Source organism: Diplotaxodon limnothrissa, linkage group LG3 (assembly GCF_057381915.1).
Source record: "Diplotaxodon limnothrissa isolate DT_005_m linkage group LG3, D_limnothrissa_male_GT1.1, whole genome shotgun sequence".
NCBI lineage: Eukaryota > Metazoa > Chordata > Actinopteri > Cichliformes > Cichlidae > Diplotaxodon > Diplotaxodon limnothrissa.
This window is the reverse complement of record NC_140598.1, coordinates 42,475,575-42,489,617: the sequence shown is the minus strand read 5'-3', so window position 1 is coordinate 42,489,617 and position 14,043 is coordinate 42,475,575. Positions and strand designations below refer to the sequence as shown.

At 41.7% G+C, this 14,043-nt stretch overlaps 1 protein-coding gene across 1 annotated transcript in view; it reads right to left on the bottom strand.

Annotated features, from left to right (window-relative positions):
• The window catches only part of nhsl2 (NHS-like 2), a 215,552-nt gene extending 202,857 nt beyond the window's left edge, over nucleotides 1-12,695 (bottom strand). Inside the window, exon 1 of the mRNA XM_085349362.1 lies at nucleotides 12,230-12,695. Coding sequence (XP_085205488.1) covers nucleotides 12,230-12,524 — 295 coding nt within the window. The 5' untranslated portion in view covers nucleotides 12,525-12,695. The remainder of the gene's footprint in view (nucleotides 1-12,229) is intronic.
• Between the last annotated feature and the right edge of the window lie 1,348 nt (nucleotides 12,696-14,043).

The following is a 14,043-nucleotide window of genomic DNA, read 5'->3' as shown; positions in this document are numbered from 1 at the left end:
TTTGACTGCAGGGCATAGTTTCAAAGACTTTTCTTCACAAAAACAGTGACAAATGCAATATCAAATGAAGAAAAATGACAGAAATGTCTGTGTTTTTCCTTGTCTTGATCCTCCCATCCTTTCTGGATTTCCCTCCTCCTTTCTTTCTTTTCCTCTCTCTTCACTTTGTGCCTTTTCCTCGACCCATTTAATCTTTTTTTCTACTTTGCCTGTGATTTTTATCCATTTCTCTCATGCCTGTTCAAGCTGTTCACCTCTGTGTGTGTCTGTGTGTCTACACATTGACAAATTGCTGCTGATATTAGAGAAAGACACACTACATGTAGTTCACAGCATGAGGTATCAGCACAAAAGACTACAGCACACACACACACATGCACACAGGATACACTGGCTGTTTGAAGCCTATACGAGCTCTAGCAGAGGGCGCAAAATGTAAAAGTTTTGTTCCTTTTGGCTATGCATTTGTTTGTTTTATTGGTAGAACATTAAGTCCCTTTATTTAACAATAAATGTGTGTGTTTGTTTTGCTGTTGTTGTGGGGACATTATCAGGAAATGTCGATATAAATCATTAAAGTTTACACTGGGGAAGGTTTAAGATGCATAATTATAAGACAATGTCCTCTGAAGTGTCTGATGTGTGTGTGTGCGGGCGTGTGTGTGTTCCTGTCGAGCTATCTTCGTGAGGACCGAAATCTGCATTCTACTATACTTGTGAGAACCAACAGTCACTTGTGAGGACACACTCACCGGTCCTCACAAATTTGAAGGCATTTTTGAGGCTCAAAATGTGGTTTTAGTGTCAGGGTTACAATTAGGTAATGGTTAGGTTTAGGGTAAGGGTTAGGGGTAGGCATTCATTTTTAATGGTTAGGGTTAGGGTAAGGGGCTAGGGAAAGCATTATGTCAATGAAGGTCCTCACTAAGATAGCTGAATGGGGTCGTGTGTGTGTGTGTGTGTGTGTGTGTGTGTGTGTGTGTGTGTGTGTGTGTGTGTGTGTGTGTGAAAGAGAGAGAGAGAGAGAGAGAGAAAGGGCCAGGCTCTCAGCCAAGACAGGAAGTTGTTAGTAGGCTTTCTTCTCTGACTCCGTACCTGAAACCACAGCTCGCTTTCATAAACTGAGGTCACAACAGCACTTTCACTCTCTCTCCCACACACACACACACACACACACACACACACACTGTGGGTAATTAACAGCCACTCTTCCCACAAAGTCTACTATCCGATTATTAAGTGATGACATGACGAATCCTACTTCCGGGCCTAAAGTAGTCTGCGTTTAATATGGCTTTTGTGTTGTTAACATGTTTAATGTTTTGTATTTTCTTCTATTTGATCTCAAAAAGCTCCTAAAACAGTCAGTGATCACTGTTGACCTCCCTCGGCTTTTATTACCACTAATCATTTATTTAAGCTCAGTTTGTAAAACCTTAGGATGTAACTACAGCCCAGCCCATGCAGCAGTATATGAATGACTAACCTCGTATTGTGGATGGATTATCTCAGTTGTTCTCCTGGCTGAAGTTTGGTCCTTTTACAGCATCCTGCCATGCGATTACATTTGTTCCTGACCACCGAGAACACTCATGTTAACTTTTATCGAGTGGAAAAAAAGTTAGCTTGTTTATATTATGCTAACATAGCTGTTTCGCTAGCGGTCACGTAGCACATCGTTATATACCAGCTAGCCCAACTTCAGTAACCCTACAAACGTCACTGCTGTTTAGCTTTCTGTCTTCATTTATGTTGGAAGTGATAGCAGAGCTGTACGTTTTAATTTGTTTCCAAAACCCCGCAGTCAGGACATGCTATATTGTATTTAGATGGAAGCTAGCGAGCTAACTTCCTGCTAACTTCTAACTCCGTTAAATGTCATAAATTCTGTTTTCTTGGATGCCTGGATGTTGAACTCAGTTGTTACACCTGGTAGAGCAGAACGCTGATCATTTTATTAAAGATGAAAGACTTAAGACAGTGTTTTAACTCTCAGTAATGCCATAGTGATCGTTTGATATATGGACCTGCAGCGGAGTTTAGGCCCAGACACGGCTAGTGACGTCAGACTGAACGATCGGATAGGGGCTTGTGCCCCACCTCCAAATAATCCTAACTTTATAAACCAATGGCTCTCTCTCACACATTAAAACTGAGCAGTCACATAAAGCCTTGCAAGAAAACACCCATACTCATGCTTTCAGAGTGAGTCAAAAACACAAAAATCATCTACTAGGATGACAGTAGTGTAACTGAGTAGGGCTGCACGATTAATCGTTAGAAAATCGCGATCTCATTTCCAAATGACAACGATTTAAAAAAAAAAAAAAAAAAGACGACGACGATTGTACCGCATTTTTATCCGGGACGTAATCTGCATAAAAACAAGCGCTCACTCTTCCTGCTCAACAAATGACTAGGGCGGAGCCTTATACCACGTGATACAGAAGCTGTGCCGTGTGATGCTAAAATTAGCAGGGAAAAAACAACGGAGAGCACGTCAGGGATGACGAGAAAGTGACAGGAGAAAATCTGTCCCGGTAAACCACCCAAACACCAATAACGGGAACCTTATACAGCGCTTCACTATACACGTCGAACTCCCGCAGGCACAAAGAAATTACGGAGGCTATCACTTATCACCTGACCAAATATATGGCTCCCATCAACCCTGTGCAAAACGAGGGATTTAGGAAAATGATCAACACCCTAGACAAACGCTACACAGTGCCGTCCCGCAACTATTTTTCTATTGTTGCACTACCTGCTCTATACACGCAGTGTCGAGCAATGGTGGAGACGGAATTTCAAGCAGTACAACATTTTGCGGCAACAACAAAACATGAGACATTTGTTATTTTTATGTTTATTTATTGTTTTTATGTTCAGTCTCAACTGTTACGAAGTTGATGTGCAGTTAATAAGTGCAATAAATATTTATACTGGAAAAGAAAATCGTGAGAGAATCGTGATCTCAATTCTAAGCCAAAAAAATCGTGATTCTCATTTTATGCAAAATCGTGCAGCCCTATAACTGAGGCTGTCTGCTGAAATACATACAAACTTAACTTCTTAACATTTGAAATGTTTCACATTTTTGGGATAAAAATTTTACCCAGAAAGATAAGTTTATGAAAGTATTTATGAAAATATGTGAGGACTTAGAAGGCTTCCCTGCAGAACACCAAGTTCAACAACACTAGCTGAACGATTCTTCCTTCAAGTATGAAACTCGTCAAACACAAAACAGAAACACAGTCTATTGATTAACACGTTGTGATCACAAAACACTCAAGTCTTTTTTAAATCTGCTATCAATTTTAGGAAAACTCATTCAGACATATATTCTTACTTTTTTTGGGGAACACTTTAAGTATTCTTATTTAACTTTTATAACATTTATAGGCTGTTGGTGCAAGAAAAATCAACACTGCAGTACCAAATAGTGGCAAAATTCAGGAAATGTGATGATACTTTAGGTATTTCTTTGGTCCGAGAGGTTGTAGGTGTTAGATATACTGGTAACAATAATCTGTGGCTGTAACAGATGCATGACAGCTTGTGAAATAAAAAGATATATACCAACAGTTGCACATGAAACACGAACAGCACTAAAAATGCACATAGCCCTCGTGCCATTGGACATGGGTTTGTTAGGTTGCTGAGCGGGTCTGGAATGAGACCAAACTGTCTTCATATAAAGAAATTGGTTAGAGTGTTCAGGAACAACCCAAGAAGCACCATGGCTAAAGCCACACCAGCACCACTGTCCACGGTAAAGGAAGTTTGTCCATCACCATGAAAGAAGCCGGAAAATCGAAAGACCAAAGAATTTACCCTAAGACAGTTTACGTCTGTGTTTGGTTAATGTCTACATGTTTCTTCAACCTTAATTTAACCAGGAACTGAAAATCCTGAGATTAAGAATGACGTTTTTGCTTGGGTGTCCTGGGAAGAACAGGCAATTTCCAAGCAGAATAGTCTTACCCAGGTTTGAACCCAGGACCCGTCTGCAGTGAGGCAGCAATGTCAAACACTGATCCACCATGCTGTTTATACATGAAAACATCTCATTAAAAGTATATACATGTCGACATTTTGAAGTTATTGTTTGTGAATTCCAAAAAATTAAACTTTTAAATTATGCACTCCCAAAAAAAAACATGATCAGCTTTGGTTTAAAGTTTGTTTATGTTTGCAGCTCTGAAACTGCTAGTTTTCTGTGACATTATATAATACACCATTTTGATGAATAATTCCACCTAGTGTATGAGAATGTGCAAATGAGATTTGCCTCTGGAAATTTGGCAGATCCAAATACTGATTTCAACTAAAAACAAAAATAAGATTTTTTTTTTTTTAAATAAAAATTTGGAGTGGTGGCGGGAAGTTTTTCAGTCCTGCTACCGCTGCCCTCTGAATCACCAGCTGTAGGAAGAGAGATGGTGGGGGAGGATGAGGAGAAGTGAATGTTTTGGCTCAAGGAAAGAGTTCACGGACTGTAGATATGATTAAAAAAACTGTGGGATTACAAAACACCTCCATATCCAAAGCCGCGAAGTCTAAAATCAAACGTTGACCATAGCTAAAAACAGGTTTTAGGATTATTTTTGTCTCCTGTCACAGAGGAGAGTTGGAAGATGGAAAAAGAAGAGAAAAATGTGAGAAAGGAGGGGAAGGGGATGAGATGCAGGGATACTAAGTCATGAGGGCGACATCCACCCATGGGAACGAGATAGAAGGGGGGAGGGAAAGTCTTTTAAATCATTTCCTTCCCATTGGCTCTTTGATTAAGATGATTTAGGTTCAAATAGAGGAGCAAAACAATTTCTGTGTTCTCTACATGCTGAATGATATGAACAAAATTAAAATGTCCCCTTTGTTCAGATAAGCCATCGTTTACTTGATGTTAGTATTTTCCCTGTATAATTGTCTCTACCTTAAATATAAAGCATCTTGAGGCATAGTTTCTGGTGTAATGTTGCTTTCGTTAAAGTATTTTCTAATAAATTTCTACACTTTTATGTGCTTTAGATAATAAAAACCTGCAAAAGTGGATGAATCTTTCACATATTGGTGCAGCAATTAGCAAGAACAAAAGAAAGCACCACAGTGATCTCCTGAGGCCACACCCCTATTCAGTGATGTCACAGCAGGTGCTTTGCCTTTAGCACCTCAGGGATAACACCTGCTGTGAGCTCAGGAACTAGGAATTGTCCACAAGCGGATTAAAATGTGCTTTTCATGCAAACGTCTAACACGACTGGGACTGTGAGGCAGAGCAGGGAACATTTTGTTACAAGAAACTCAAAAAAAAAAAAAATCAGTGCGAGGTCAAAGAAGGAATGTGGTTTCCCACATAGTATAAAGCTGGAAACAGGCACAAAAAGAAAACACCAAACTTTGGTTCCCATTCACATACTTGGGATACTCCTGCCCCACTTTGGGTCAACAGCAGCCAACAAAAAATGGCAGGAAATGAGCCCAGTATGAAAAAGGCTGAAGAGGAGGTGTTTCAGAGGGCAAACTCCTCAAGTTTAGGCCCTTCTGAGTGACAACTTCCAGTGGAAAGTGGACACACACACATGCACACACACATTCCTCCCGCTATCACGCTTTCCAAAGCGACGACTGACATCTTCTTCCTCTCCGTATCAGTGCGACTCCTCCCCTCCTCTCCGGGCGCAGGAAGCCAGCTCCGATTCCCTCCAGTGTTTCACAGTGCAGAGATCTTGGAAGCGGCTCAGGAGATCCGACTCCTGTACAAAGTCTACACTGGGTGGAAAAAATCCCCTCATCCAGGCTGGAAACGTGTGTTTTACTGTGTGTGCAACTCCACTTTTTTTGGCAGGTGGAGAGGGCGGATTGTCAGTGGTTGTTATTGGAGAAAAAGCACAGATCCAAGATTTTTTTCTTCAAATGAATAAGAGAAAATAATGTGAGTGTTTCTCATCCTTACAAATTGGAAAACCCTCAACTATCTTAACCTAACCAAACACTAACCACAGGTGGCGCTCATTGAGCAGTGTGCTCAAACATGGGGCTGTAGTAGGAGATAAGTCTTCCATAAAGACCTCCGATGGTGGGCTCTGTTTTAAGCCTTTCCAAAACCAAACTCATGAGAGCAAGTGCAAGAAATGGATTATACTTATAAGCTGCAAATTACCTAGCTTACTTCATACAGTCAAAGCTCCAAAGCCCAGGGCGTTTTATTAGAGCCTCCCGCAGTTTTTAAAAGTCCCACTCAGCATTGTGTGGTATTCATCCCAAGTTTACTTGATCATTGTGATCTAAAAACTGACTGTAGATTCAGAGTTAGAGTAAACAAACACACCACTTAGTCCTTCAAAAGTTAAAAAATACACAAAGGAATATATATTTAAAAAACTACATTCACAAATTAAATAATGCCAAATACTAATATTGCTATTAAACAATTAACCTCATCCCTAGGACCTGAGTTGGCAGTGTGGCCCATTTATTGAAGATTCTTTTTCTGCTGTTACTCAGTGAGCTATAGCTTAAGTGCAAGTGATCAGTAAATGTTATTTGTGAACAAGCAGTGTTACTGTTGTTATAGGGCTGTTTTAACCCAACGCCTGATCTTCCCCTTTCCTTAACCAAGTAATTTTTACTAGCTAAACCTAACCAGTGATAGGAAGTGAAAGTAAAAAGTCAGGTAGGCAGAGTGGGGGTGCAAATCATGAAGGTCCCAATGAACATGAACAAAGTTTCCTGGCTGGTAACGACTGACAGAGTAGAGATGCACCGACTGCAGTGTTCTTGGTTGATTCTGATTTTTTGACCTGCCAATTTCCCCCCCTAAGACCTGTAACTCCCACATATACAAACAAAAATAAACTTTTCATATTTTCAAAGCAGATATTAAACTTTGTCTCCCCCACCCCCCACCCCCAAACGATGAGTTGCAAGAATGAGTTGCTGTAAACCTACCATTACCTGACATATTTAAGCTTACAAAGCAAAATCAGGTGCAGCTGAGTCACATAACAAAACAAATATCAGGTACCTACACTAATTTCCAGAATGTTTATAACTTCACGCTATACCAGGAGATCAACATTAACGCTTTTCTGTATCCCCATAATTGTCCCCCTAACTGCTTTGACCTTTTGCTTATACTGAGGCTCCTTCCTTTAGCTTTAGCTTGAGCCACTAACCCTTTGTTAGCTTCTTAAAAATGTCCATGTTCAGCTGAGTGGGGGTGATTTAGCTGGCATAGATTCGGTTTGTTGTTACAAACACTTTTGAAATTTGTGACTTCCTCATTCACAGTATGAATGTAACTACTACGTGTCCGGTTGATAACTTACGTGAGACTGACTGAAAATCAGCCGAGTCTATATCTAATCTTATAACATGACTTTACACTGTAGCTAATATTGGCACAGCTGCTCTGGAAATCTCCCAGTGTTTACTGCAACAGCTTTACTGCATTTATACTTAAAGTAGGGGAGTGTAACTGATGAGTTTAATCTTTATCTTATAACTTCAGTCGAAGCATGTACAATTAGGCCACTGCTGATTCCACTGATGTCATGAGAGATACTATTTTAGCATTAGCCACGAGCCTCTAACAGAAAGCTAAAAAGAACATTTGCCAGAAAAATCAAAGGAAAGTATCAAAAATGACATAAAATGTCTGTTTCACCTTGTGTAGTTTTTTAAAGCAAAATAGTCACAAAGAATAAAATCAGCATCAACTAAGCAGTTACTACTGATGCAAGTCTAACGTTAGCAAGAGGCTAAAGTAGTTAATAAAACAGACAACTCAAAGGAAAATGAAACAGATGGAAAATAATTATGTTTCTATTTCTTTAAATATTCAAAAAAAGTAGCCAGAATCTAGCTTCTATACAGTAGAGCCGCCAACATTACAAACCCACTACAACTGCTGAGGGGTGGGGGCTTTGATTCTTTACAAAATTATGAGTCTTATTAATAAAAGTAAAAGCGTCTCTTTGTGTTCATTGCAGAAAAGTTTTTTTTTTTAAAGGATTTAGCGCTTTAAGCATCACTCAGGCTCTGAGCCTGGTTCTGCAGGAGGTTTCTACCTGTTATAAGGAAGTTTTTTCTCCCCGCTGTCGCCAAGTGCTTGCTCATAGTTTGTTGGATTGTTGGAGTTACTCTTAGTAATGTAGGGTTCTTATCTTACAATACAAAGTGCTTTAAGGAGACTTAGTCCTCCTTTTTCTGTTGGTGAAATTCAAATCAGTGTTTTCCATCCTTGCTGAGACAGTAGGAGGTAAGAGAGAGGGAGAAAGAGGCGGTGAAGTTCAGATGACGATGGAAGATGAAGGCCCAGGCGGGCTTGTATTGATTATTAAGCCGTGCGCTTCGGCCCACGTGTTAGCGATACAGTAAGAGCCCACACAGGATTTTAGAAAGGAGAGCGAAGAGTGAGGAGCATCAAACACCGATGAGCTCATGTATTAAAACACACGCACACACACTGGCCAACACATGCGTGAGTTTGTCTCTGTAAAGTAAACCAGAGGATGAACTGCATTTGTTTTATCTCCCATCCTCTCCTCCTTCCAGCTCTACATCTGGTCTGTTTTAAGAGTGACTTTCTCTTTCTGTCTTATCGTGCTGTACGTGTTCACAAACACACACACACACACACACGGCCTGCTGACAGCCTCGTAAACTCATGTTCACAGTCAGCTTGCTTTATTCATCGGCTCGCGCTCGAGCTGCAGTGCAAACACAGTCAAAGCTGCCTTCGATAAGTTTGTGCAAAGTTTGCAGAGCGAAACAGGCTCGCGACCACAGTGCAAATTTCCCATCATGCATCTGGCCATCTCTGTACCATCAGATGAAAGCATCCACAAACGTGTTAGATATTACAGAACAGTTTTTTTTATTGCGTCATTGGACCGATTTCCAGCCTTTTGTTTTTCACAGAATGTGTTTGATTCCACTGCCACGTGTAAAATCAAAACCAAACCCTCTTTATGCTAACTCTGACCGACGTCCTCACATGGTTGTCTCTTTTCAAGTGTCGCTCCCTAATCCATCGTAACTGGTAGGCACACGCAGCACAGTCTCACAGCAGAAGTAATAATGACTTTTAATCTGCTGATGTGTGCTCTAGGAAATTAATTTTCCCTTATTTGTTTCGTGTCTCTGAAGATAATTTTTCATCAGACCAGTCTCATGTGTGCACAGCCCAGCCCTTGTAAACAAAATGAATATTTTTTACTTTTAAATGGTGGGAAAACTCAGCTGCAAACTTTTGCAGCTTGTACCAGAGACCAGAGTTAAATCATATACATGCCAGATGTTTACACTTCTTTTCTGTTATTCTGCTTGAGCAGGAAAAACTGTATTGTTATTCAAATGACTCTAATTTGGTTTTACAGCTTTTCCTACTGATAAAGTCGTCTTTTTCATATGTTTAGATATCTCGGTGGTTAAATGTGCAGTTAAACTTCTCAAACCCACCGAAAGACGAGTTTCAGTGGTCTGGTATGTATTTATGTATGTGGCCCACAGTGTAAAATGGGTTTGACGTCCCTGCCATACACAGGACAGAAGATGAATTACACTTCCAGGTCTGAAAAGAGAAGCCAACAAGGGAATCCCTTAAAGCTGCATTCTATTTTAACGACCACCAGGGGGCGAAAGCCGTGGCTGTAAAGGTCTTCCTGTCCAGTTCACTATGTTGCCCAAGGACACTTTGACACATGGAGTGGAAAAGCCAGAGATGACTATTGGTAGGCAACCTGCTCTATAACCTCAGCCACAAGTGCTACAGCACCAACATGCTTGGTATGTGTCGTATGTGGGGTTGGGGGAGCCAGGGATTGAGGCACAGACCTTCCAATTGGTAAACGACCCACTCTACCACATGAGCCACCCCAAAGAAACCAATGGGAAAACGGCCACTCAATTTGTGTTACACTGAATCGTCCATTTTGTACATTTTGTTATTTTAATGACAAATCCTTAATTACCAACAACAGAAAGAACATACTCCATAATACACGTTGGAGGTTATGAACTGATATGCATCTTTCTTTCGGTTTTTCTTATTTGGTCTTTTACCGATGCCATCCACATGTCTATCTTATAAGGGCCAGATACCAAGTGTCATGACATTTGGGCCACATCTGTCCCACCCAGGCATCTGCCATACCTCATGTCAAGCCTGGTTCGTTGATTCTTAAACCACATCTGGACCACAAGACATCTGCCAGAGTCATAACCAATCCACAACTGCCAGAATAGGTTCAAATGTGTCTGCTACACAGACCAAGCACGACACTCAAAGTTAGAAGAAAGGATGCTTCAAAACATGCCCAACGCCAGTGGATGATCATACTGACAGCACCCTTGGTAAGATGTCACTCAGTACATTTAATCAACTACTTTAGTAAAGTACCCTTAATATACATCTATTAAGGGTACAAGTGTGGATGGTACATGAGATCTTCAAGAAACTAAAGAAGTCCAGCTGTCTTCTTTCTAGGCACCCAGATACCTACACAGCGATACATTGAGTGTAACAATAAGTACTCTGAGAGCACAAACCTCTGCCAAGGCAGCTCACTCTGTGGGCCATATTTACTTTTAAGGGAACTCTATTGTATTTTGTATATATATTCATGAATGTACTTTAAGTTTGCAGCCTGCACTTTGCACGTGTAAAAAACAACTTTGTGTTATTTACCTTTAATATACCTGACATAATTATCAGTATGATAATTTATTATTACCTTTTTCTCTCTCTTAGCAATATTTTCCTTCAAGACATGACATATTTTAGAGGTCAACCTGAAAGAAGGGTACATGTGAAACCCAAAGGTGAGGTCAGAGGTCAAACGTGACATGATGTTTTACATCTTTATATGGTACTTTCTATAATTTGGACAACACACGCCACACTATCATACTGCAAGGCCTTGAAGTTGACCTTGAAGACCTTTTAATGTTAGATGACGTCACTCTACACCCCTGCAAAGATTTATCAGAATTCATTCAAAACTTTCTGAGCTACTGTGTTTGACACGATGACCATGTAAGCACGTGGTCAAAAGCACTGAATCCCCTTACTCATTCTTTACTTTTCCTTTAGCAAAGTCTTTAATCCTAACCCTCATTTCAGCACTTTGCAAAACACATATTAATACAAACTGATGTTTAAACTTCAAGCAGCACATCTGTATTTGTGCCCAGGGCTGCAGGTGAGCCTGAAACATGTGCCTGCAACAGATTTCCAGAACATCTTGGTTTCTCTGATAACTAAACACCAAATATCTAAATCTTCTGCTAATCTCTCACTTATAAAATCCACAATCTAGAGTAACCTGTTAATGAGACTCCAGCTTTCACAGCTCACATCTTGGCTCACCTGATGACGCACATGATTAATAGTGGGTCAACAACCACCTCCTGAGGTGGTTGTATCTAAACCCCCACTAGGGTTTAGATACTTGAGCCTCTCCGCTTTTTGGTTTTAGAACTGAAGAAACATCTTCAACAAACTTATGTATGTCGCTTTTTCCAAGCTCTTAGGATCAGAGTAGAGTTTCCCCTCCCCGGGAAACAGTTACACGCCTCTGCTCACACATCGTTCACGCAAGCAGAGGAGCCGGCAGCTGAGGTCAAACTGTGTTTACAGATAAACAAGAGGGAAGACCACAGCGACAAAACTCTAAAACACTCATGACATCCACGCATTTTCACCCACTTCACATTCCACTCTCCACACCCACAACGTGCTGCTTTCAGGGGCATCTGGTAAACTTGCACACCCCTGAGCCAAAGTCGCATGCCGTCCCGAACAGCTATGAAGCCTCGGTCACTGCCGAGCGGACATGAACTCCACCTCCTCAACCGTCACGTGTCAGCAAATTAAATCAAACATGTAGTTTCATCTTCCCAAAGTGACCTGCGGTGTGTCCCGCAGTAACTGAAGGCAGAGCGCTCTGCTGACAGCTGACAATAACAAACCTCACACTCGCTCACGCGCACGTGCAGGGCTGGCCCTCTGTCACTGTGGAGACTGTCACAGTGAAACCCCAGAGTGTCAGAGCGCGCGCTGACTCCACAAAACTTTCACTCAAGTCACCACACACAAGACTAAAAACAAACCAACAAACAGCTGAGCCCTTCTGCAGGAGTGAGCGCAGGTGTGAGCTCCGTCAGCTCAACTTAAGCGTCTTCTTTTTTTTCTTTTTTCTTTTTTTTTTATCTCTCTTACTTCTCGGTGGAGGTTTGCTGACCAGCTCTGCGACGTGCCTCTGCAGTCGGACCACTCTGCCCTCCAGCGCGCAGGACCGGTGGCAGATGGACACAAGGTCTCCCTCCAGCTCCTCCAGGATGCTCACCGAGTGCCGGGACAAATCCGAGAGCTGTCGGAGCACCGAGCACAGGGTGAAGCTGCACACGTCCGCCAAGTCCCCGAAAATCTCCCCTTGCTCCTGCTGGTGCTGCAGCCTCTTGCCGTCGGGCTTGCACACATCTTTCGGAAATATCGTGCGTTTACAAAAAGGCATGATTTCTCTCTCCCGCCTCCTCTGATTCCAAAAATATCAAACTCCTCAGACAGTCAAGTTATATCCCCGTTGACCTTCTCCCTCCGGGTGGCGCACAGCCACACGCCACGGATCCTCCGGGAGGTAAAAGTGCGCTGCTGGCTGAGCGGCTCGGAGCGAGTTGCGCGTCGTGCGCCCTCATTGTTTTTGACTGCAAGCGAATTTTTTTTTCTATTTTTTTCAGTGGAGAGGAGAGAGTCGGCTGCTGCGAGGACTGTAGTCAAGATCGGAAGAGTGTGACAGACGAGATTTCCTGTTAAAGCTTCAAAATTAAAGCCCGAATTTACTGCGTTTCTTATCGGGGACTCGCACATATAAAACCCCTGAACCGAATAGTTTTATGCAGCTTCAGCTTCACGTATAGAAACATGGTTCTGTTTTATGAGACCTTTTTGCGCTGTTATCGCCACTTTGTTAGCATTTCTTTTACTCTTTACACCCTTTTAATATTTTCAAACATGCTTTTATTATGAAAAGATTCACCCCGCGTCAGATCTTTTTATGTCGGGCTTGACGCAGCGACACAGTGCGCAACAGTCTGGTGTTTCCCTTGGAGGAAACCTGTCTGATGGAGGGAGAGATGAAGAGAGGAGGAGTAGGAGAAGAAGATGGAGGAGGACAGAGAAGGGGATGGATCAGCTCCTTCATGCAGCATCACCGCAACCACCACCACAATGCGCGTGACTGCCTTGTCTGTGCCCACGCGTGCATGTGCAAAATCGAAATAATCGAAGCGAGTGGGAGCTCGTGTCCGAAAACTTTTGCGTTCTTCCTTTCCTCACTTTATGTTTGGGGGAGCTTGCGTGGAGAGGTGTTAAGCTCAGCCACATGCAGCACCTTGCAGACTGTGAGCCAGAACACACCCAGGGTAGTCTTCACTGACTGCAGCCAGGTTTTTAACATGTGGAGCAGAGGTGCCAAACATGAGGCCCGAGGGGACCAGAATTGGCCTGGCAAAGACTCCAATCCGGCCCACTGAAAGGCTTTTGAAAACGTGAAGGAGAGCGTAGATTTTAAACTTTAAATTGTATTATCATAAGTTTTAAGCTTTTCCTGCTGATATCCCCCTGCTGATATACAAAATAATTAAGATAAATCATTAAATAACAGAGACGTTTTAGGTGAATTAACCAAAACATTGTGTTTCATAAAAAACAGGAGAAAGTCTGGGCAGTGAGCTACTAGAACTGTTTCTGTAACTCTACATATTTATTGTGTAGAAAAACTGAGACAAAATGCTTAAAATGCACTTTTTTTCTCTCTTATATTAAGATATCCCAGGGATTAAATGTTTGGTTTAACCTCTGTAAGCAGACTGAGAGGGGAGTTTCAGTGGTAGGAGGCGCTGACTTTGTTTACCTATTAAAATGGCAGCTGAGTGTAGGCATGAAATGTTTTTGGATTGTCCAGTAGCAGTTTTGACATCAATTGGCCGAAAAATGAAGATCAAAATAAGAAGCAAGATTTCTAAACAGAGCCA